This window comes from Botrytis deweyae, assembly GCF_014898535.1.
Source record: "Botrytis deweyae strain B1 chromosome Unknown BDEW_021, whole genome shotgun sequence".
In the NCBI taxonomy this organism is placed as follows: Eukaryota; Fungi; Ascomycota; class Leotiomycetes; order Helotiales; family Sclerotiniaceae; genus Botrytis; species Botrytis deweyae.
This window is the reverse complement of record NW_024066228.1, coordinates 405124-426710: the sequence shown is the minus strand read 5'-3', so window position 1 is coordinate 426710 and position 21587 is coordinate 405124. Positions and strand designations below refer to the sequence as shown.

Sequence of the window (21587 nt, the reverse complement as noted above, 5' to 3'; positions counted from 1 at the left end):
GTGCTACAACGCGGGTCATGGAATTGGACTCCTTATTCACAATCTTCCCCGGAAAACATCTATGGATCTTCGGCGCCATAGCTCTGAATCTGATCCGAATCCCTTTCTGGCTTATCTACTATGTTCCCTCCGTTACCCGACCCTCGCCAAAATGGACCTACACCCAAGCCCTCCGTATCCGTATCATAAAAGCTTTCGTCAAATCCGTCTCAATCACCAAATCAGCTACCATCATTAATCTCCTTCCGGGTGCCGAGGGATCACGATTTTTAACCATCCATCCTGCTTCATCATCCCGTTACCAAGGGGTCACTATAACGAATTCTGAAATCAAACCAGAAATTATCGGTGGCACGTGGTATCCACACCAACCATCTTCTGGAAAAGACGCTGGAGATGTAGTTCTTCACTTTCATGGAGGAGCATATGTAGTTGGAGATGGACGAACGCAAGACGCTGGATTTTGCGCAGAGACTTTAATTGCTAATAGCTCTGCTTCTTTTGTATTTTGTCCTCAATACAGACTTGCATCAAGTCCGGGTGGGAGATTTCCAGCAGCGCTGCAGGATGCGATTACGAGTTTCTCTTACTTGACCGAGACAATGGGAATCAAGGCAGAGAATATCGTTGTCTCGGGGGATAGCGCGGGAGGAAATCTGACAATGGCATTATTGAGATATCTACATGATAACCCAAACGTGGGTCTATCAAATCCAGGATGTGCATGGTTATGGTCTCCCTGGGTCGATCCGGTTTCTACGATTATCGAAGGAATCTTCCATGCTTCTCCATACTCTCGTACTGATTATCTTCACGAGGGATTTGGAATCTGGGGAGCAAGGGGCTTGACACCACTTGAGGGAACGGGAGTAGAATTATCTCATCCGAATATTTCGTTTGTGGGGAATCCGTTCAAGATTTCCACCCCATTGTTTTTTAGTACAGGAGAGTGTGAAGTACTGTTTGATGATGTGGTGAAGGTTCATAATCAGTTCGTGGAAGCGGGGAATAAGACGGAATTGCAGATTGAAGAAGGGGCGGTGCATGATATTATTTTGATTGGGAATCTTTTAGGCTTTAAGGAAGAGGCGAGGTTGGCGGCGAAGAGGGCAGGTGAATTTTGGGAGAGAAATAGATAGACGGGGTAGAGTGATAGATATAACGTGGTCTATTGATATGAATCAAGAGATAGGTAACCATAGAATTTTATTCGTCGCTTGCGTCTGAAACGTCTAATATGCCTAATTTGAATACAACTTCCTGCGCTAACGATCATGCACCAGATCTTCTACGTATCTCTTCTCTTAATGCATCGATATAACTCTCCAATTCTTCAGTCGTGTGCTGTGTTTTTCCAGTACGCTCTTCAACTTTGTCTGACATCGCGAGAGACAACTGCCCTGCTGTGATCTGGGTTTGAAACCGTGCAAGATCTCTCGTTTCCAGGCACAAGTTTCTCGATTTGCGCGCGAGATCCCGCATCTCTTTCATCAGCTCATACGTCCCCCTGGTGAGCTCCTTTATATCTTTCATGACTTCGTAGATGTCGGATGATGGGCGAAGATCAGATGTTGCTGCTACTGCGGGAGAATGAGTTTGGATTTGAGCTGGATCATGAGCTTGGAAGCTCACCGGCTCATTTGTCCCTCTAGAAAACTCCCTGATATCTTTCATAACTTCATAGACGTCGGATGATGAGGGAAGAGCAGATGTTGCTGCTACTGCGGGAGAATAAGTTTGGATTTGAGCCGAATCGTGTTTGAGCCTGAGCTTGGAATGAAACTGGTAGAGCAAGAATAGAAGCTGAGGAATGCATTGCGCTGAGTGGGTAATAAGTTGTATTAATCTAAAAGGAGTGATGAGGGGAATGCTCCCTTTTATACCCACTTATTACTAATCTACAGGCAAGTGCCCCCTTTGAGCTTCACCTTCCTTCTGAATAACTACAGAAACAGTGACAACCCAAGCGATAACCTCCATCCAAAGTGGCAACAGAGGAAGGTGCTAGTCTAAAGAGGCATATGATGTATGATAAGTTCGACGCCAGAGCCCTAAGGGGTATAGCTGGTCCAATGGTAACCAGATCCATTTACCGTTGGCCAAATAGATCAATTGTCTCATTTTTCGTTTTTCGACTTTTCGACTTTTTTACTTTTGTACTTTTTTTATTCTTTTTGAAACTTTTAAATGTTAATATTTATTTAATTTATTATATAATATAAATATTATTAAGATTTATTAAAATCATTAGAAAAAGATTATTTTGATTATAAAAAAATTCGATTTTTTTTTATAGAAAATTTAGAAAATCTAAAAGATTTAAAAAATTTAAAAGATTCAAAAGATTCAAAAGATTTAAAACATTATTAAAAAAAATTTAAAAAAAAATACAAAAAAAATATAAAAATATAAAAATATAAAAAAATATAAAAAAATAAAAATATAAAAAATAAAAATATAAAAAAATAAAAACATAAGAATGAAATAATTAAGAGTAAAATAAGTCATTTATATATATCTCTTTTTTAATAATAATTTCATTATATTAAATATAATCTTTTTCTATTCAATTATATAAATCTTAATAATATTTAAATTATTAAATAAATTAAATAAATATTAATATTAAAAAAAAAGTCGAAAAATAAAAATGAGACAATTGCGAACGGTATTCATTATAATAAAATACGCTTTCCTTTATACTACTAATATAATATCACGAAGTTACTATAAAAGAGTAGAAGGTAGTAGGGTTATAAAGTAGTCCTTTGTAAATACTATAGAGAAATTATTGAGATGTAATACCTTTAATGGAGAAGAGGAGGGGGAGGCTCTATATAGTGCTTTGTAAAGTATATAAGAAAGTGAATAGGAATTAATTGCTTTTTCTAAACTATATAAAAAAGACCTATAAATACTAGCTATAAAAAAGAGGCTATGTGACCCGTACTAAGTTTCGCTTACGTTATCCCCTAGACTATCACTCCATGACACCTTCGCTTAACAGGGATCTAATTGACCAATCAGATCATCAGGATTTTGAGAATTCTTATTATTCTGACACGTTTTTTTATAATAATGATTCAACACTTATAATTTTAATAAAAACAAATAATACATTTTTAAAATCTTTATATAATCTTTTATTTATTTTTTCTTTTTTTAATAAATATTGAATTTTTGATTTGATAGATATTTTTTAATATAAATCGTATAAAAATCGTATAAAAATCGCCTACAAATTCCTCTTATTTTCAAAGGTGAAATATAATAATATTTATAAAATCTTGAAATCATTATTCCACAATTAAAAAACTATAGAGATATAATTGATATATTTAATATGATTTTTTCAATAAATTCTGATCTTTAAATATAATATCAAAACTTTTATATATAATATTATTTATAGGGTTATTGATATTCTTGCTCAGTACACAGACCACAAAGGTGTCATGGAGTGACAGTCTAGGGGATAGGAAGTCTAAAGATAGTCTTGTATAATCTAAATGTAATCATATATAAAAACTTTAATGATTAAAATAGGAATTGAGTTTCTAGTCTGAAATAAGAATAATAATATGACGCAAATGTATCTCGTTGGAGAGATTTCAAGCTAGACTAAATATCTAGCTTCGGACTAAAATAGCTTGAATATAATAGCCCTAGGTATATAAACTTGGATTCCCCACGAGACTCAGATCTTTGTTTGAGATTCTCTTGTCAAAAATCGCATTTGTATACCTTATAGTTTAAAATATATATTCAAATAAACTAATTTTGACCTCTGGGCAATTTATCTTGTTCTTTTAAAATTTACTCTGTTCTGGTTCTCGAAATCGACGTTCTCTTTCAGTATTTAAGATATAAAAATATGATTTCTAGATTGATATCATATAAGTCGGGTACTCTACTTTCGGGCCACCCCCCTTTTGGGCCACTTTTTATACCCAAAATACACTAAAAATGGAATTTATAACTTTCTTATTTATAAATAGAATTTAATGAAAATTTATACATATATAATTTAGATCGATTTAAACTTAGTCTGAAATTTTCAGATTTTTAGGATTTTTCTGTATTGAGATCTAGAGCTTCAAAATATCGATTTTCAAATTTGTATAGGAATCACATATAAATTTAAACTTTTTATAAAATCTTTGATAACTTTCTAATAAAAATTGCTAAAAATAAACTATAAAATTTTACTATAAATTTATAGTATATTCAATATAAGAGATTCAGAAAAAATGAAAAATTTCTTATAAATAAATATTTATAAGGGTACCCTCAAAATGACAGGGATTATTTATACTACTCTAAACTCACTGTATACTATATCTCTATATCTGTTAATTTTTTTGAATTTTTTTTTGAATTTCTATATAGATTCAAGCTTAAATATCTTAAAAATATATATAGTTTTCTTTTAATTAATATTATTAAAAAGTTATGAAAGATTTAATAAAAAACTTAAATTTATATGTGATTTCTATACAAATTTAAAAATCGATATTTTGAAACTCTAACTCTTAATACAGAAAAATCCTAAAAATCTAAAAATTTCAGAATAATCTTAAATCGATCTAAATTATATATATACAAATTTTCATTGAATTATATTGAATATTGATAGAGATATTAATAGACCTAAAAAGTGATTTTTGGTGTAAAAGGGTGGCCCAAAAGGGGGGTGGCCCGAAAGTAGGGTACCCGACTTATACGTTCTATAACATGTGGATATAGAAGACTGAATGGAGATGATTTGAATAATATTGAAAAGTCTACCGAAAAGACATCTCTGATTGTCAAGACATCTGCAACACCGAACCATTCAGGGGATCATTCGGATGATAAGAGTAAAGAAATTGGGAAGGCACATCCAACTATTGAGATCTCGGAATATTTTAATGTAGATCTTTCACTTCAAGGACGTACAAATCAGAGCGACACAGTCTTTATTGATCCAGCAATCAAGAAACAGATTGACGAATCCTACGATACAATCGATTGTACTTCGGAAACATCCAGTAACGCCTCACAGCTCCTTCCCTCTGAACAGCATCCCAAAGTTTCAACTTTCCTTGAATTAATGTTCAAACCAACTCAAAAAGGAATGCATAATACATACGAAATGGAGAACGAACAAAATAATCGAGTTCGATATAATTCGGAAACATATATTTCAACCCCGTCCTTGAATTCCTTCCCTAGATCACCTGAAGCAATTCAATCCTCAGTAAATTCTCTTGGAACAGGGGATAAGAGACACAATCGAGCTTAACGTTTTTCGGAATCTTTCTCGGGAAGATCAAGTTTCTTGAAAGCAACACTCGGAGGAGCTATGGCAGCAGCGGACACTCTTGCTGAGAAAATAGAGAATGAGAAAAAACAGTCAAATTATCCACTAGAGCACCAAAATGGGCCCCAAAACTAGCATTAGCGTTTTCCCTGAACGACAAAGTCTGATTGCTCGAGAGTGATCAAATATTCCTGAATTTTAATAGGATCAATGGTCAATGAGGTTTCTGTTAAGCGACAGAGTCCATTTTCGTATCTTAGGGGATAGGCTGCTGCTCGGGAGATGTGACCTCGAAAGTTTCGTACGAGTTGTTGGAATGTTGATTTGAAGATGAGAGAATTCAAAGAATAGGGGCGTTACATGGACATTCTACAACGGAGGAAAGACAGAGCCAATCATGGTGCTTGATGATATATTGGAAGTGAAGAATTGTGTCAATCAAGAAGAGAAAGATGAAAGCAGCAATTAGTCGAGATCAAGGTAGTAGGTAAAATATAAAATATACAAAACAATATGCGAGAATCAGAATGAAAAGACATGACACTGTTTGGAAACGTAGTGGACAATGTATGCTATAGAATAATGCTTTCATAATCCCTGTTAAATTTCCTAAGCAAATAACAGCAGCCCCTCGAGAAATCAAAACAGTGTCGATGTCAACGCAGGAACATTATCGACCAAGTAAAATGATACGCATGCAGTCCCAGATAGGTGAAACGGCATATTAGTAATTGTCTGGACCCATAGTCAACGCCATCCCAAGACGTCTATTGGCATTTAAAACAGATGTCAACAGAGAGATTTTTTTGCTTTCAGATGAATTCGTTTGTGCAGTGCGACTGATACAATTGAAGGCTATGCTACGCTTTAATACCACTGGACCAGCGATAAGATTGAAGCTCCGAGTATATTGGAGTTTCTCTATTGTTGGGTCGTACCTACCCTGAATAGGATTCTCATAGAGAGCTACGAGAATTGTGTATCAGGTTTGAATGTAATAGCTAATCCGGTAATTCTACACAACATCTATGCTGCAAGGAGACACGAAGTCTTGACATTCAATCCAAACTGCCGTCATTTAAGCTATACTCACACATGTTTTGTTGCTTAATTTTGCACCGTTGAGGCTAGATGCACTCAGCAGATTCAAAAAACATCCCCTCATGCCCATTGCAGCACTAGGGTCCAAGATACGACGATGTCATCATTGATAGAACGAACAGGAACGTGTACTCTGTACACAGAGTTGAAACCAAACTTTTGGCTGTACCAAAACTTCGTCGAGTCGAATTGAAATAAATGTGCAAATACAATCGTTACGAAGTAGGGTGCTCCAGATGGAATAAATTTGCGAATCATGCTTGGAAAGAGCATATGTTGCCATGTTGCCGCGGATGGCGTAAAATGACCACGAAAGCATGATGGCTCCGAGACGTTGGACAGAATGAATCACATCGAAAGCAGGCGTGTCTAACAGAGAGCACACGACCGACATAGGTGATTCAGAAAAAGTGAAAATTGATGGAAGCCCTAAGTTTAATGAACGACGTGATGATTTCGACGTAGATCGAATATCCTGTGATTTTCGAATTAAATTCGAGATTCAAATTCCACATGTAGATTAAGTTCTCACTCGTATCTTGATTCAAAAATGGGTGGAATGAATTTTCTTGACCTAATCAAGAGCTCCTCCGATGGAGCATGTCTGGACCTACTACCTATGGCGTTGTCATGTATGTTTTAATGACGCCTTTATTATTTGGCCAGGACTTTGTATCGCTCATATTATCATCCGAGATGGCGAAGTAGCTTTTTAAAGTTCACACAACTCGAAGTGGTTGAGCCGCAGTCTGCATAACTATTCGAGTTCGAGTTTTGTTCTGCGACCTCTCTTTCTTTCTCTTTTCCTCCTTGGCAAATATCACCCTATAATTTACCATCATGTTCTCCCGGAAATCTCTTGACTCTCTTTTGTTCCCAATCATCTAAATCTTTCGCGGCGAGTCTCTGTAATAGCGATGAACGTTAGAAAATTGCTCTCAAGCACAAGTATATAATGGCACACTCACATAGTATTCTTCTTTCATATCCACTCGCCTTCCAGTCTTACCAATTCCTAGCTCCTCTTCTTTGCTTACTCTTCGCACACGTTTATCATGTTTCTCGTATCGGATAGCTGTGGCAGGAGTAAGGAAGAAAGATCCAGCTACCATAGTTGCAATAAATGGTAGACCGAAGAGGGCAAATGGATGTTTGGCTAGAGCGCTGCGATATCTTGCGGCAAGGGTATTCGACTCTGCCGCTCCGCGAAACTTCTTGCTTCCAAAGACTGCCATTTTGTGATTCCACTGAAGGAGACGAATACCTGTAGAACCAATGATAAATATCAGGAAACGTTGAATGTGGAATCCGGAAAGTTTGAGTCGTTTAAATTAGGTTCCGTACCTGTCGCCGCAATACGATAAATGAGCCCATGATTTTGAACGAAAACCGCTAGACGCCTTGGAATCACGTGCAAGCGCGAAACTCTTAATTGTTTTTGGTGAAGGAACGCGTCGACAACTTCTTCTTTTGTGATATCTCATCAATTTCGTGATATTTAATCGACCAATCGCCAATCCTTGTGAAATCCATCGTGGTAGTAGATGGTCATGAAAGGATGGCACCTCATGAGCCGCCGACTGGCACACCAGGTCGTTGGGAAGGCCCTCCATCAACTATGGCTGCACAATTAATCAATAATCTCTCTACGAAAAAACAGTCTCGACAAGTCGAACATGACGATTTACAGTCACTCATGACTGAACTTTCCAGTCGAGAAAATGATTCATCCGACTTCACAGATCCCGAAGCTATGCTTGAGCACAAACATAAACTTCTATATGTTGTCGCAAAAGTAGTTTTAGAGAAACTCAACAAAGATGACCCTTTCATGAATGTCCAAAACGTCATTAATCAGGCTTGTGAAGCCCTCGATGTTTTCATTTCCACTGTCAAAGATGTCCCAAATATACTTAATTATGTATCCACCCCAGATCGGCCACTCAAATCACGCGGTCTAGAACCCTTCTGGATATGGTTGTTCCCACGGGTTCTTGCTTGTCTGGGTCGTCGGGATTCTAGAAAGCTCACAGCAAAGATTGAGGTTTTCTTCTCTACTTCATTTGAGGTCGTCGCCAGATCACCAAGACTCTGGGGTCTTAGTTCTAGCTTTTTTATCTACCTTAAGGACAGTGTAACATGTGAGTATACAATCACACATATATTACTTAACAACTACTTATATTTTCCAGCTATTCTCACCATTTTTCAAACCCTTAGTCTTATCACTCATGGAGGAGAAATCGATTTCATACTACCATCTGATCAATTCAAGGTATCGTCATATTCGTTTAGTAATGAGGACGATATGAATGAAACATTTCTCCAATGCACATACAGATTGAATAATAAAGCAGGCGCTATGCAACATGCCATATGCATTTTATCCATCTTGGCAAATGTGTCTATTCAAGCTGCATCCTTTCAAGATGCAACTCCTGCTTTCCAAGACTACCTAGCGTGGCTGTTTGATTCGTTTCACGCATCCTACGAGTTACAAAAGATATGGATATCTTCCGGGAATTCAGCGCAAGATTGCGAATCTCCAGCGATTTCTCTCTTCTGTGGCCTTCAGGCACTTTTATCATCGCTTCGGAATTTTTTACCTGAGACTTTGGTTCGTAAGGGTTATGCCTACCTCACAACTATCGGGGCAGATATCATCGTAAATCCGTCAAATATTACCGACAAGGATGTTAATCTTGCTTTCTGTCGGACTTTATTGTATTTGGCAAATATCTGTAAAAATTACGATTCGACACGTAGAATTGTCCGTTTTTCCCTACTCCCGAAGCTTCGCACCGTGCTCGATGACGAAGATGCGAGCATTATGGTCGGGAATGATTTCCAGGTATGTAACCCTTTTGACTTTCAGATTTTGACTAAATTTTCTATAGAATGCTGCGGCTACTTTGCTTTGGGCCTGTAGATCAGCAGAGAATTCTAGTCTTGGGCTCGTTTTACCTCATGTAAACTTTGATACTGATTCTTTGAATGCCGACCTTAATCTTCTTGTGCTGAAGGACATCAAAAGTCGATCAACCCAATCAGCTCCACCCAACAAACGTCGAAAAATCCATTCAGAAGAGGGCCTTTTGCAAGAAATAATTGCCAAGCTATATTCTCTCTTCGGTGACCAGGAGGTTTTAGATATGGATGGGTTATGCCATCTAACTGAGTTAGTATGATTGTTGATGCCACTTGCCTTTCTCTAACTTTTACTAGGAAATGTTTCGCGGGATTGACTGATCTTGAGAGGTGCAAAGTTATTGACTATTTATCTATGATACCATGTGCCGCATATGGCTCATTAACAGTCACTCGAGACAAATTTGAAAACATAGTATCGTCTCAATGTTTCATCTGTCAAAAGCTTCCCCCCAGAGCCACAGCATTAGACGAAGATGCATGCCAAAAAACCGGCAGCGAAGCAATTTTGATTCTTACAACGCTGATCAAGTCTCCTGCCTTCCATGAGTCACGACGATCGAGGGTCCTTGCAATGATAGCCGTTAAGGCCTTTGCCATACATTTTCGAGACGAGGAATTTCTTAACTTGGAAACCTCTGCAGTGGGACAGTGGTGCTTAAAATCTCTTCAAAGTTCCATGCGTGAATTGAGAATCGCTGCAGGGTAAGTGACTATCTACTAGTGGAGTACATTGGAATTCTGCTGATGAATCTAGTCGCACAATACCAGAATTTCTTCAAGAAGAAAGGGCCCCAAAGAATCTTATCCTAAAGAATAGAACAAATGTGCTCATTATATTACGTGATCTGTGTGAGAAGCCAACTCTTCATTGGCAAGAGACATGTGTTCTTGCTTGGGGTCAACTTGCAAGGTTTGTTCAACTCATTCATCTGTATTATTCTCATGCTTACAAGTTCAGGGTCTTGATTGATGGCGAACTGAATATTGTTCTTTTGAAGCTTGTTGAATATTTAGGACATTCGAATACAATCGTGTCGAACGCGGCCTACAATGAAGTAAGCTGACTTATCTCGTTGGCAAAACTTTACTGACCTTTAATCAGATATTGAAATTGGCGAATCGAAACGGAACTGGTGACAAGCCTGTCGAGCGGTTATTTAGTCCTTTCTGGGATAGTATTGCCATTGCTGCTGTGAAGGAACTGCTTAGCCGACCACAAACTGCTCAGTTAATGGCAGATTTATTAGAGATCACAGTCTCCGAATTTCTTATCCTCACACAAGCATACACTCTGCCATGGCTAGTGCTATGGCGCGATGGAAAGACTATCAAAAAGATTGCTTCAGCTCGGAACGAGGAATCTTGGCGAGTATGCACGGACACTGCCAACATTGTTCATATTATGGCTTTGTTGCTGGTGCAGGATGTTCAAAATATTGAAAGCCACACAATGTCTGTACTGAAATTTGTCTCTTCAGACTTCGAGAAACGAGGACTGGACTTTGAATTTCTTTTAAAAATGGATCCTTCGAGCACTTTTCTTCACCTTCTCAAGGTGGCCGGGTATGCGGACAACACTAGAAAATCAAGGGTGTGTAAACATTCTTCTCATGTATGAACTGAGAACTAACTCTCTTAGATCCGACTTGCTTTGCAATTTCTTGTCGAGAAAGTTCAAAGCCCAGATCAAATCCGCAAGAAGAACAACCCGATGGCGGCATTTTTAGAGCAGCACAACCTTGGCCTCGTCACTCGCATATCAGAAGTCGTGAATGATACTAGGGATGAACATTCGAGCTTCGAGAAGAAACGAAACGTGAAAGCGATTGAGGAGATGGTGACAATTGGCAAGACCTACACTGGAGCTGCTCGACCACAAGTAATGATATCCCACCAATTGTATTTTTATATAGTAGCTAACCATATCTAGATATGCGCCTGCCTACAGTCCGCCCTGGCCCAGAAAGACCTTCAAGCCTCAGCCTTTTCAGCCTGGTCAGCTATGCTTCGATATCTCGGTGATGATGACGTAGAATGGATGCTTGAAAGCACATTTGTTACTATAATACAGTACTGGGAATCTTTTGACGACTCTACCAAAAAAGCAGCTGAGGAAATCTTGCAATACCTTTTGAAAGAGCGCGCCCGTCTTATTCGAAATAGAATAGTCGAGCTACCATCTCTATCCAGCCTCCCGCAACTTCGCGATGTAGAGCACAAGCTTAATACCATGAGGAGACCGACAGATGTCAGTAATGCATTTCAAATATTTAGCCGTCGAATTCAACATGAAACAGCTGGAGTTGTCGCACAGGCTTTGTCAGAATTAAAAGTCTTACTTCAAAAGCAGCAGTCCTACCTTCAGGCGTCAGCTGTGAGTGAACAGCCTGACGTGGTGATTGGTAAGCTTGTGCGTTCAATCCTGGATGCATGCGTTAAGTTCAACGAATCTCATAATGATATTGCTAAGCTTTCGGGAGAATGTATCGGTTTGATAGGCTGTCTTGATCCCAACAGGGTTGAAGCCGTCAGGGATCAACGAGAAATGGTGGTTGTCATGAATTTTCATGACCCTGAGGAAACTACAGATTTTCTTTTGTTCCTCTTAGAAGAGGTTATCATCAAGGCATTTCTATCTGCGACCGATACAACGCTGCAGGGATTTTTATCTTTCGTTATGCAGGAATTATTGTCGAAGGGTGGGTTCGCAGACGTCTGCGCACCAACTTTGAGGGGTGCCCATAAGGATCCGAACAATCCCCTTTGCAAAAAGTGGGAGTCTCTTCCAGAAAGTGTCCAGGCAACCCTTACACCTTTCCTCAGCTCAATGTTCTCGATATTGAAAATGGAAGTTCCAACTACCACATATCCCATATTTCGACCCGACAGTTCTCAGCCCAACAGGATCAATAAGTACAATAATTGGCTGAAAACATTCGTTCTTGATCTTTTACAGAAACCCAAAAATCCCAACGCAGAATTGATCTTTCCTCCTTTGTGTCGAGCTATTCGAATCAAAGACCTCTCTGTTGCAAGTTTTCTCTTGCCATACTTGATTTTACATATAGTTATAGAAGGGGACGACAAAGAGAGAGGAAACATTGGTGCAGAATTACTTGGAATTTTAGAGTATCAGCCGACTTCAACATCACATGTTAAGCAAGAAGAATTAAGGCTATGCAGCGAAGTAAGTGGCGCTATCCTCTCAATCCAGCTTCTATTCTTAATCTAATGACCACAGGCCGTTTTTCGAGTCCTCGATTATCTTTCCCGCTGGATACAAGCGAAGCAGATGATAGTGCATCGAGAAATACGAGCTGGCATTCCCGGTGGTTTGGAGCAGATCGAAAAAGTGACCAGGCTTATCGAAAGTATTCCTGCTGAAATTGTTTCAGCTCGTGCTATACAATGTAAGTCATACTCTAGAGCTTTGTTCAATTGGGAGCAGCACATACGTCATGTTCGCGAAACGAAGAAGCAGGATGCTTCGAGAGAAATTTCAGATCTAGAGCGATTGCAGGAGATATACACCCAGATAGATGAGCCTGATGGTATTGAAGGAATATCGGCACATCTACATGTGTTGGATATTGACCAAATAGTTCTCGGCCATCGCAAAGCAGGACGCTGGACAGCTGCCCAAGGGTGGTATGAGATTAAGCTTGCAGAAGACCCTGAAGACGTAGACGTTCAGCTCAATCTTCTTACATGCTTGAAGGAGTCCGGGCAGCATGGTAAGCTTAAATAGCGCTTGCTTCTCTTGAACCCTGCTGACTAGTCATAGATGTTCTACTTAATTATGTCGAAGGTATGCATACTGCCACCAAAACAGTAGGAAAGCTATTGCCCTTTGCCACCGAGGCTTCTTGGGCAACGGGGAGGTGGGCTGCGTTGCAAAAATATACGTCAATTGCTGGTCGAGATTTGGAAGAAGACTTTAACGTCAGCATTGGCAAAGCATTGCTAGCTTTACGCGAGAAAGAGACGACGAGATTTGTTTCGTCCATTGAGGATCTCAGAGAGCAGATTACTTGCTCTTTATCAAGAGCTACAACATCATCGATTGCATCTTGCCACGATCCGATGCTAAAGCTCCATGTGCTCACCGAGTTAGAAATGATTGCTGGTGTCGATCACACTGAACCAATATCAAGGGGAGAGCTTCTTGAATCACTCGATCGCCGTCTTGAAACAATTGGTGGTTATTTAAATGACAAGCAATATTTATTGGGCATAAGGAGAGCCGCCATGCAATTATCTAGGTAAGTTGAATATTAATCCCGCTCAAATTTCTTATCTTTACACCAACGCATCTGACTCTGATACAGTCTTGAATTTACGAAAGGAGATCTCGCTTCTGCCTGGTTGACTAGTGCGCGCCTTGCTAGAAAAGGAAATGCAATTCATCAATCTTTCAACGCTGTACTTCATGCCTCACAGCTCGGTGATGACTCAGCCAAAATAGAACATGCACGACTTTTATGGAAAGAAGAACAGCATCGAAAAGCGATTCAAAGTCTTCAGGGAGCAATTGATAGTAATGCTTTTATATCTCATAATGAGATAAACAAAGCATCTCTAGGAAGTGCTGATAATACACATCGGAAACAGCAGCAGAATCTCCTCGAAGCAAGGGCCAATCTTCTACTCGCAAAGTGGCTTGACCTTGCTGGCCAAACAAACTCATCCGCCCTACGGGCCCAATATCAACTAGCTGCAAAGACCCATAATGCATGGGAGAAGGGTCATTATTATCTAGGGCGTCACTATAACAAGTTGTTAGAATCATCCAGTAACTTACCATTCGAAAGACAAGATGACAACTATCTTTCTGGCGATACCGCGTCGCTAGTGATTTCAAACTACCTACGTTCGTTAACTCATGGTACCAAGTATGTTCACCAAACTCTACCTCGGATATTAACACTTTGGTTGGATCTTGGAACGCAGCTCAGTCAAAAGATTGACCCAAAGCGTCATTCTCAAGAGTTTGTCAGCAAGATGACTCAATTACGAAAGAAAACGTTAGATGATCTTCACATTCGATTCAAAAAATACATCTTCAAAATGCCGGCCTACATATTCTACACAGCTTTGCCACAGATTGTATCAAGAATTACACATCCACACAAGGAGGTGAATTACTACCTTCAGCTGATTATGCTAAAAGTTGTATCGGCACATCCACAGCAATCACTTTGGAGTGTGTTGGCTTTAAGTACTTCAACGCAACTGGATCGTCAAACTAAGGGAATGGAACTACTCGCAAAATTGCCAAGCATGTCTGCGAAGGCCGATCACAATTCCATAGACATCAAGGCTCTAATCAGAAACGGACAAGCTCTTACTGCTGAAATTTTAAGGCTTTGCGAAGCTGGAGATTTCAAAGAATCTAGGGTATTCAGATCCAGTTTATCTAAAGATCTACAGTTTAAACAGAAGGTCTTACCAAGTGCCCTTGCTTGCCCAGTGGAAGCCGCTTTGACAGCGAGCCTACCGACTCTCACCGATAAGGTGGTAACACACAAAGCTTTCTCTCGTGATGTCATCACAATTAACTCTTTTGAAGATGACGTGTTGGTCTTAAATTCTTTGGCGAAACCCAAGCGAGTGAGAGCTCTGGCCTCGAATGGACAACACTATGGTCTCCTTTTCAAACCGAAGGATGACCTTCGTATGGATCAGCGTCTTCAAGAATTCAATGGCATGATGAATAGGTCTCTGAAGCGTGATGCGGAATCAAGTAGACGCCAATTGTATGTCAAGACATATGCTGTGACACCTTTGAATGAGGAATGTGGGATCATAGAATGGATAGAAGGACTTCAAACACTTCGCAAAATACTTACGGATTTATACGGAGCGCAGGGGAAACGAATCAATTATGCGGAACTTGGTATGTATTGCGAGGAAGCAATGAAGAGCGAGAAGCAACTCCCATTCTTCACGGAAAAGGTTCTTGGCGAATTTAAACCTGTATTTCACAAATGGTTTGTCAAGCAATTTCCCGAGCCCTCGGCCTGGTTTTCTGCTAGACTTCGCTATACTCGGTCATGTGCTGTTATGTCTATGGTAGGTACAATTCTAGGTCTAGGAGATCGCCATACAGAAAATATACTTTTTGAGGAAGGAAACGGAGGAACCTTTCACGTAGATTTCAATTGTCTCTTTGAGAAGGGTAAAACCTTTGCAAAGCCAGAACAAGTTCCTTTCCGCTTAACTCATAACATGGTCGACGCAATGGGTATGTACGGCTACGAAGGTCCCTTCCGCAAATCCTCGGAACTTACAATAAAGCTACTACGCCAGCACGAAGAAACTCTGATGACAATTCTTGAAGCTTTCATCTATGATCCCACACTCGATCTCATGAAAAAAGTCGATAAGAAGAAGAGAGAGATAGCAAATGAAGGGATGCTGAGTGCGCAAAAGGTTTTAGATGTTCTTCAGCGAAAGGTGAAGGGACTGTTACCTGGGGAAAGTGTGCCGCTTAGTGTGGAGGGCTACGTTGACGAGTTGATTAAACAAGCCACAGATCCGAGAAGACTGACGGCTATGTATATTGGGTGGTCTGCGTTCTTTTAAGGCTGGGGAGATTATAATGGATGTAGATGGTATGGAGCCACGACCTCTTATGATGGATTAATATACAATAGCTATCGAATCATCTCATGTGGTTACAACCTAGCACAAATTCTGCACATATCGAGCGCGGTTATAATGATAGTGAGGAGTAACTGATATTTGTTTTGTTACACTATGGACTCCGTGTTCTCTCTCAGGGTATCCAATATTCCGCACTGCAGTCCAACAGGTTTAATGGTCTAAAAGCAACTAGAAATATGAAAACAGTTCAATATTCCAATCAAATTCAATACATAATTTGAAAACTCTAATTGGTTTAGGAAATTTAATAGACTGCAGTCCGGATTATTGAACACTCTGTGAATCTTTCTACCGATCTGCTGCTATTACATGAATTCCTCCATCACATTATACAGAACTTTCAAACTACAGATTGTGACCTGAATTTAAGATACTGGCACGGGAATTTGAAACAATCTTTACGACTCTGGGGTAGGTAGTAGAGCGCTCAGCACTTCATAAAACAATGCCTACTGCTGATCGGTGTTAAACTCGAATTCGATGTGAATACTGCACATCCGATTGGCTAGTCTTGGCTGATCTACGCATTGGTTACTTCAGCTGATAATGCATGTCATCAATCAGTCAATTTAGATCACTACTCGGACTCCCGATCAATCGATCGATGTCCGAAGATTTTCTTTTTCTGATAAGTAGTTTTACCACTCACAGTCTTCAGTAAAAATTTCTACTAACCCCAAGACGGAATAGAATCAATTGGGATTCAATGACAACTCATTCTCATCTGTTACTGTCAGAGTATTCCTATACTAGTCTGAGTTACTTTCGCTGAATACGAAATCAACCAAGGCATCTCGCACGAATTGTCATACAATGGCTTTCAGCTTATCAGCCGTGCTGCATACATGAAACGTGTAAGCGCGAGTCAATTTGATGATGCATAAAGGACGACATGTCGTGAGTTACTTGATATTATCACCACCTCAAAAAAATCTACAATTGACTAAATTATGGAAATCATAACTGTAGGCGCAGGAATCGCTGGTCTCGGTGCTGGGATTGCTCTAAGGAGAGGTGGACATAAAGTTACTGTTCGTTTTCCATTCATTGCATTATTTTCGACGGCCTTGTTATATACTATCTGATACCCAAAAATTAGAAAGACTAACATGACCCAAGATACTTGAACAATCTTCCCTTCTCCACGAAACAGGCGCCGCTATAACAGTGGCACCAAATGCGTCACTCATACTTAAATCATGGGGTTTCTCGCCCGCGAAATCGAAACTGGTAGCTCTCAGTGACGCAAGTATTTGGGATGGTATGGCCATGAATGTTCTGGTTGATGGTTATTATGGGAATGCTGAGGAGAAGTATGGGATCCCGCTGTATGCGGCTCATCGGGTTGATTTACATAGTCAGTTGAGAGAAATAGCGACGAAGAAAGATGGAGAGGGGATTCCGGTTGAGTTGATGGTTAGGGCGAAGATAATTGGTTATGTGAGTATTGTTGATAATGCGATTTGTTTTTAGTCTCGGGTTTTAATGAACGCTTTTATTACAGGATGCTATGGATGGGAAAGTTACTCTTGAAGATGGAAAAATCTTACAAGCAGATCTCATCGTCGCAGCAGATGGGGTGCACTCAACAGCTGTGGACCACGTGCTTGGTGCGAATAAAGTTCAAGCAGGTGATACTGGATGGTCTTGTATGCGATGGCTAGTGCCCACAGAAGACCTATTATCAGATCCCGAGACGGCTGATCTGGTCGAAAATTCTGTTCAGAGATTCTTCGCACCAGCTTCCGGTGTGGGCGGCTTCGTATGGTATCCTTGTAGAGAGTAAGAATCTTGTGGACATTCTCTATGATATTTTTGGGCTGATCAAATCGCAAATTAGCAACGAGGTGCAGAACTTCTTGTACTTGTCAAAGGCATTTGATAGTTCCCATGCTACAGAAAGTATAAATCCCGCATGAATCTTTTTGTATGACGCTGAAAGTTGGTATTAGGTTTCAGAGCGTCTGTAGAACCAAGTGTTCCGATGAAATATGCGAAGCCTGAGTTTAGTCCCGCTTTGCAAGCCGTGATCGGGTAAGTCTGCTTTCAGATGGTTATATGTATATTGAGTAGTTTCTCACAAACAATGAAGGAAGGCACAAGATGTTAAATTCTGGAAATTGATCGCTCGCGAACCAATCCCGACATGGCACAAGGACAGACTCGTCCTGATAGGTGATGCTGCTCATCCTATGCTTCCATGTAAGATTTAAATCGTTACAACCCCGTTTCCTCCTACTCTTTCTAACATCCAACATTAGTCCAAGCACAAGGGGGCTGCCAAGCCATCGAAGATGCGGGCGCACTCGGAATATTATTGAATCAGGTAGATCCCAACGACAAAGTAACACTGGAGAAGCGACTCCAACTATATGAAAGGGTTAGGAAAAATAGAGGCTCGTCTCTACAGATCCTTTCGAACCATAGTCCACCTGCATCGCAGGCTATTCGTGATGAGGCTGCTAAGTATCTTCCGGATGGCAAAACACTTAACACCACGGATGATATGAATGATTATTTGTTTTCGTTCGATGTTACTAGAGAGTGCGAGATACTTCTGGCAGAAGATTCTATTGATGGTGGTGTTTGAACTCAGCTTTTGAGGGAATAAAGTTGATGATGTTAAGGAATCTTTACCAAACTTCACGATTTGCACAAGCAATGGCAATATACCATTGAATCATCCCGCTCATGTCATATCTTGATAGTATAGAACTGTGACTGATGCGATATTACTTAGACATGCTTCGAGCCTTAAAATTAGTTAAGCAGAGAATTGCCGCATGATGCCTTCGCTTAGTATCGGGCGAACAGAGGACGAATATCACCCGCACCCCGAGGCCTAAGCGAAGAATGATCCTTCACATCGACTAAAGAAGCGACCTGCATTCATGAACAAACACACTCCTACATTATTTTTGTAAGTTCTTGCTTTAGCCAAGAACAACTATGCCGAAAACTTTAGCAAGCCCAACTTTAAATGCCTCGCTGACCAAATCAAGGTGTACTTTAAACACTCTTCTATTGGGTTAGAAAATAACGTAGATAGGCCGATTATTGGCAGCATCGTGTATGATCGAAATGCTTGGTATTGAATGCTACCTCGCTTACACTCTTAAAAGGCAGCTGCAGAGGGTACAGCTATTGAAGGGTAATATGAATAAGTCGATCATTGAGAATTTTGAGCATGATCGAAACGCCTCGTATCGAATATCACATCGCTTAAATTCCAAAGGAAAGCTGAAAAGATGCAGCTGCCAGAATTTATTGTAGATTGGTCGATTTTTGAGCCTTGAAAGCGGGGTACAGATGCTTAGTATTGGATGCGGCGTTTTCAAAAGCAGTTGAAGAGGATGCGAGTCCGTGGGATACCGAGAGATTTGTCAATGTTGACGAGTATAGTAAGAGCGCATCCTGCCTCGATATATCGATCATCATTTCAACAATTCAAAGACTCACTTCATATCCACTAGTCCAACATTACTAGGGGCTCCAACATGACAACTACTACTATCGCCGAATTAGTGAGTCTCCTCACGCCACCACCACGGCCTTCCGCTCCAATTCCTTACCAAATTACCAGCGGTACCGTGGCATTGTTTCAAGGAGCTGCTTGGAACTCTGTGAGGACCGATCTGATTATCGACGACTATATTCCCAATCAGCGTCATGTAGTTCCGGCCTCTCAATATGATCAAACGTCTTGGATTTTGCATAATTTGCCACTCGGTACTGTCATGACATTCCTTGCTGCCATGAAAACAAGTGGTCCAATCGCAGATCAAAGTGATGCGTTTACATGTATTGATTTGGTTGGAACTGGGAAGACCGAAGCAGTTAATCTTATCCCGACCGGCATAAACGACCAAATTTCGATGTTTTTCTGGAGAACAGTTGATCTTAATATGGGAGCCATTGAGTTATTTGACGCTTTCGATTTTACTGGTAGATGTTCAACCATATTTCTCAGTGAGTGGCCTGCCGATACTGTTCACTCGATTATGCGCTGGCAGTTGCAAGACGCCATTAGTTCAATTCGATGGAGGACATTAAAAGATCGGCAAACGGCTGTGCTGTTTGATGGAGCAGATGGTACTGGGACGGCATATAGCAATATCAAAGGCTGGGGTACCACTAAAGAAGTTGCCAGACTTACGGATGTTCGCCTAAATGATGCAATAAGCTCTTTCAAATGGCAGAGCATCAACCCCATGAAAGAAATCATCGAGCCTTTCAGAATCATGGCTTCGAACTCATCAGATGAGGGAGGACTCACTTCTGAGATCATTGGGACAAATAGTAGCACCGAACCACAACCGGTCACAGTGACTCTGAATAACTCCACTGCTCAGTCTGTTACTATCGAGACCTCCGATCAACATGTCGCCGGCATCTCGACATCCTTCACCCAGACAGCTACTGCAGGTGTTGAAGGGGTAGCTTCCACTTCGACCCAATGGACCGTGGCAGTCAATTACTCCTATACAAGAACTGATACCACATCTAAAACTCAGACTAAAACAGTTGATCTCACGATTTCGCAGACCGTTAATGCGCCGCCGATGAGTAGCTATGTCGCTACCTTGCTGGTGACTATTGGGCAATTACCTCCCACGGAATATTTCACTACTGCTCAGCGTTGGTATAAGGACCCTGTTGCTGGATCTCAAGCAGATCCTCAGAATAATGGCTGGTATAAGAGGGTTGAGGATGTGAGGCTTAGCCTTACAGGTAGTTTGGCATGCAGAACTCTGGTAAATATCAAAGCCACACCGCTTTGAAACTTTCTGATCCAATCATCTTGAGTTCATCATTTATCTTTTGCTTGATTACGTTTGTGGTCTCAATGGGTCGAGGTTTTGAAGTATTTGGGCGAGTAATCTTCGTATGTAGCCTCTTCGTCGGAGAAAAAACAGGCCACAATTGACCACTAGCAAAGCTCTTCAACAATGCAATGTTCCATTCCAATTCAAAAAATTAAATGTTTAAATGGCTTTCTAAAATGAATGTTATTCAATGCTTCAACAAGTTTCGTGATTTTATTATCGGTTGATTTGTTATAGAATTTATTGGGATGATCAAGTTTGGCCTCTGTTTTCTACGTAACCTTATCGCCAAGGAGGGTGGGATTTTGCGATGGGCGTAGCTTACATAATCGCATTGAATCCAAAGTACCAGAGTGCCTGTACAGTGAAAAGATGAAGATGTCAATACAAATCCAATACAATTGAAGAGTATTCTCCAACCTGCGAAGGGTCTGAGAACAGAAGCTCCTCTTTTCCAGAAATAACCATTCTTTACATTCACATGTCAATTGTCGCCCGTTTCCTACTCGCCAGACATCGTTTTGAGGTTCATTGATCCAAGCCACGTCTCAAAAAGAAAAGCCTCAAATCTAAATCTAGCTGGAGCCCATGCACAGTATTGGAGGTTGCTTAGGACCCCTTTCCTAGTGTTCTATAGGTCTTGAAACAACGGCGTGTGTTGATTCGAACGGCAGACAGGTTGACAATAATGAGAATTTCAACTTTTATCAGAATGCTGCCTTTCTTGGCGATAATACCACACTGTGGCGGGAAGTCATAGA

General features: G+C 40.3%; 6 protein-coding genes across 6 annotated transcripts; 4 read left to right on the top strand and 2 right to left on the bottom strand.

Moving 5' to 3' along the window:
- Nucleotides 1–17: 17 nt before the first annotated feature.
- Nucleotides 18–1139, top strand: EAE98_008275 (uncharacterized protein; the record flags this gene model as incomplete). The annotated part of the gene is made up of 1 exon (XM_038955898.1): nt 18–1139. One exon carries the CDS (start codon nt 18–20, stop codon nt 1137–1139), a length of 1122 nt encoding a protein of 373 aa, XP_038807764.1.
- Nucleotides 1140–1272: 133 nt separating this feature from the next.
- Nucleotides 1273–1674, bottom strand: EAE98_008274 (uncharacterized protein; the record flags this gene model as incomplete). Its single annotated transcript, XM_038955897.1, has 1 exon — nt 1273–1674. One exon carries the CDS (start codon nt 1672–1674, stop codon nt 1273–1275), a length of 402 nt encoding a protein of 133 aa, XP_038807763.1.
- A 5554-nt stretch (nt 1675–7228) lies between these two features.
- On the bottom strand, nt 7229–7638 carry EAE98_008273 (uncharacterized protein; the record flags this gene model as incomplete). Its single annotated transcript, XM_038955896.1, has 2 exons — nt 7229–7309; nt 7372–7638. 2 exons carry the CDS (start codon nt 7636–7638, stop codon nt 7229–7231), a joined length of 348 nt encoding a protein of 115 aa, XP_038807762.1.
- Nucleotides 7639–7961: 323 nt separating this feature from the next.
- Nucleotides 7962–15919, top strand: EAE98_008272 (uncharacterized protein; the record flags this gene model as incomplete). Its single annotated transcript, XM_038955895.1, has 12 exons — nt 7962–8544; nt 8596–9254; nt 9301–9581; nt 9629–10036; nt 10089–10244; nt 10293–10389; nt 10437–10925; nt 10974–11213; nt 11265–12521; nt 12576–13068; nt 13119–13596; nt 13663–15919. 12 exons carry the CDS (start codon nt 7962–7964, stop codon nt 15917–15919), a joined length of 7398 nt encoding a protein of 2465 aa, XP_038807761.1.
- Nucleotides 15920–16950: 1031 nt separating this feature from the next.
- Nucleotides 16951–18590, top strand: EAE98_008271 (uncharacterized protein; the record flags this gene model as incomplete). Its single annotated transcript, XM_038955894.1, has 7 exons — nt 16951–17031; nt 17120–17440; nt 17505–17782; nt 17841–17902; nt 17953–18034; nt 18093–18202; nt 18262–18590. 7 exons carry the CDS (start codon nt 16951–16953, stop codon nt 18588–18590), a joined length of 1263 nt encoding a protein of 420 aa, XP_038807760.1.
- Nucleotides 18591–19497: 907 nt separating this feature from the next.
- On the top strand, nt 19498–20781 carry EAE98_008270 (uncharacterized protein; the record flags this gene model as incomplete). The annotated part of the gene is made up of 1 exon (XM_038955893.1): nt 19498–20781. One exon carries the CDS (start codon nt 19498–19500, stop codon nt 20779–20781), a length of 1284 nt encoding a protein of 427 aa, XP_038807759.1.
- Nucleotides 20782–21587: the final 806 nt, after the last annotated feature.